General features: G+C 59.4%; 1 protein-coding gene across 3 annotated transcripts in view; it reads left to right on the top strand.

The window, feature by feature from the left end:
- Positions 1-1,433: 1,433 nt before the first annotated feature.
- LOC105823271 (chromosome unknown open reading frame, human C5orf45) overlaps positions 1,434-2,467 on the top strand; it is a 19,354-nt gene continuing 18,320 nt past the window's right edge. For all 3 annotated transcript variants that reach the window (XM_012660404.1, XM_012660402.1, XM_012660403.1), the window contains exon 1: positions 1,434-1,500. In XM_012660404.1, the coding sequence (XP_012515858.1) occupies positions 1,435-1,500 (66 nt within the window). In that variant the 5' untranslated portion in view covers position 1,434. The remainder of the gene's footprint in view (positions 1,501-2,467) is intronic.

The raw sequence follows: 2,467 nt of genomic DNA, 5'->3' as shown, positions 1-2,467 counted from the left end.
AACTCCTGGGCTCAAGCGATCCTCCTGCCTCAGCCTCCCGGGTAGCTGGGACTACAGGCATGCGCCACCATGCCTGGCTAATTTTTTGTGTATGTTTTTAGTTGTCCAGCTAATTTCTTTCTATTTTTTTAGTAGAGACGGGGTCCCGCTCTTGCTCAGGCTGGTCTTGAACTCCTGACCTCTAAGCAATCCACGCCTTGGCCTCCCAGAGTGCTAGGATTACAGGCGTGAGCCACCGCGCCTGGCCTAGCCGCCTCTCTTTGATCATGGGATGTATGTACTAGCATGATTTCCCCAGCCGCTGGGGGAGGCGGATTTGAGGCAGTTGGTACGTCCCCCGCCCTGTTGATGAGTTCACGGAAATAAATCCTTTCCTCCTGACAATCCGCAGTCCCAGTAATTGGCTTTCTGTGCTCGGCAACACTGAACTCCCCTCGTGGGTTCGGTACAACAGCATAAGGATCTATGCCATTCTTTATGATATTTCCATTTTCCCTGTTGTACTTCAGCCAACACTAGCGCATAAACAATCTGGGTGATACGGACTGTTTCCTCGGGGTAGCAGTGACCGCCAGACGGCTTTCCGTGGTGTCCCCATGTTACTGTGCCGCCAGCATGCTCTAACAAGCGCACATCCCCGTCAGGGCTGGGCGTTACCATTCTCTTCCACGAGACGGTTTACGTTTCAAGCACGCATGAACGTCTCAGCCCAGAAAAAAATAACCACCAAAATAATGAGTAGTCTTAAGCACTAGGAAAAATTGCTTTTCTACTTTTCTGCATCTCTTCCCTCGTTTCTGCAGTAAGTCTGTAATCCTTTAAAAGTTCATGTACGCATATTTTTCCTTGGGAGATGGCGCCGGGTCCCGTGCGGCTGAGGCGGAAGCGGTGGCGACCCCTCCAGCGGCCTCGCTCCTCCGCGTCCCCAGGGCGTCGGAGGGTCGCTCTTCAGTTTCCGCCGCCTCCGTCTCCGGGAAGTGGGGCTGGCGAGCTGCCTCCGCTTCCCGGGCACGCTCTCCGGGGCCGGCTCGAGGACTACCGCCCGCCCTGCCCGCACGTCCCGCAGGTCCCCTCCACGCCCGCCCTCTGCCCAGCGAGCCCACGGGACGACGGTTCCGGAAGAGGCGGGAACCCAAGCCCACGAGGACATCGGACCCCGCAGCAGCGAGACGCCCGGAGCCCCTCGCAGGTCCCAACCGGCCACAAGCGTCCGCGCGGAGGCGCGGGAGCACGGAGGAGCGCGGGGGCGCGCGGGGGGCGGGGCCGGCGCGGGCCGAAGAACTGGGCGCACGCGCACGTCGGGGAACGCAGGGCGCACGCGCACGTCGGGCGGCGCTGGAGCGGGCGGGGCCCGAGCGCGCTGGAGCGCTGGGCGCACGCGCACGTCACGGAGCGCTGGACGCACGCGCACGCCCGGCGGCTAGGGTGTCCGCCATGTCGCCGCCTCAGCGGGCTCGCGTCTTGCGGTGCTGCAGCTGCCGCCTCTTCCAGGCGCACCAGGTCGGGCGGGCGCGGGGACAGCGGACGTGATGCGGCGGGGCCGTGGGCGCTTTCTCATGCGGCTGCGGGGTATTCCTGGGGCCCGAATAACCAGGCAGTGGTGGTCGTGGGATGGTCACTTGCGTCTCAGTGACGTCGCTTCCCCATGACGTCGTGCTGGGCATTGCGTTTCGTGTGTTTGCTTGTTCTTGTGGGAACCAGAGGTAACGGTTTCTGCAGAGGCGACCTCTCGCGCATCATGCCGGATAGTCGGGGGACCCGGGACGAGGATGGCATTGCGTATGCAGAACCGACAGTGGCTCTTCGCCGTTTAAATCCAAGGGAGACGACAGTTTTCAGAGCTGAGGCTAGAGAAGAAACCGCGCGGATGTGCCATCGAGGCGTCCCTCGTGGCTTAGCCTCCGTCTTTATTCTCGCGGGGTGACAGAGCGGATGCCCGCTGCCCGAAGAATAAACCACGGACACCTAGAGGTGTTTTGTTTCTAAGAGACAAGGTGCCCCTCTGTCGCCCAGGCTGGAGTGCAGCGGTTTGATCACAGCCCACTGCGACCTCAGACCCCTGGGCTGCAGCGATGCTCCTGCCTCGGCCTCCTGGGTGGCAGGGACTGCAGGGGTCAGCCACCGCCCGGCCTTGCCTGGAGTATTTTAAATAGGATAATCTATACTTCTAAGACGCGTTTGCTTCCCTGACTTTCAACATGAAAGGTAGAGGATGTCATTGACCTAATCTTTTGGAAAAGATTGTTCTTCCAGAGGTGGTTCTCTCTCTCCCTGCTTGATGTCACCAAACACTGCGGTCACTGTATCCACATCTGATAGTTCCTCCTCCCAGTTACCTGCTAATCTGCTATGCCTTGAGGAAGGATAGCATCAAATTTATTTAAAATGTTTGTTAACAAATCAGGAAGGGGCCGGGCGCGGTTGTTCACACCTGTAATCCCAGAACTTTGGGAGGCCAAGGTGAGAG

Source organism: Propithecus coquereli, unplaced genomic scaffold, assembly GCF_000956105.1.
Source record: "Propithecus coquereli isolate 6110/MARCELLA unplaced genomic scaffold, Pcoq_1.0 Scaffold664, whole genome shotgun sequence".
In the NCBI taxonomy this organism is placed as follows: Eukaryota; Metazoa; Chordata; class Mammalia; order Primates; family Indriidae; genus Propithecus; species Propithecus coquereli.
Note: the sequence above shows the minus strand (reverse complement) of the source record. Positions and strands in the feature narration are given on the sequence as shown.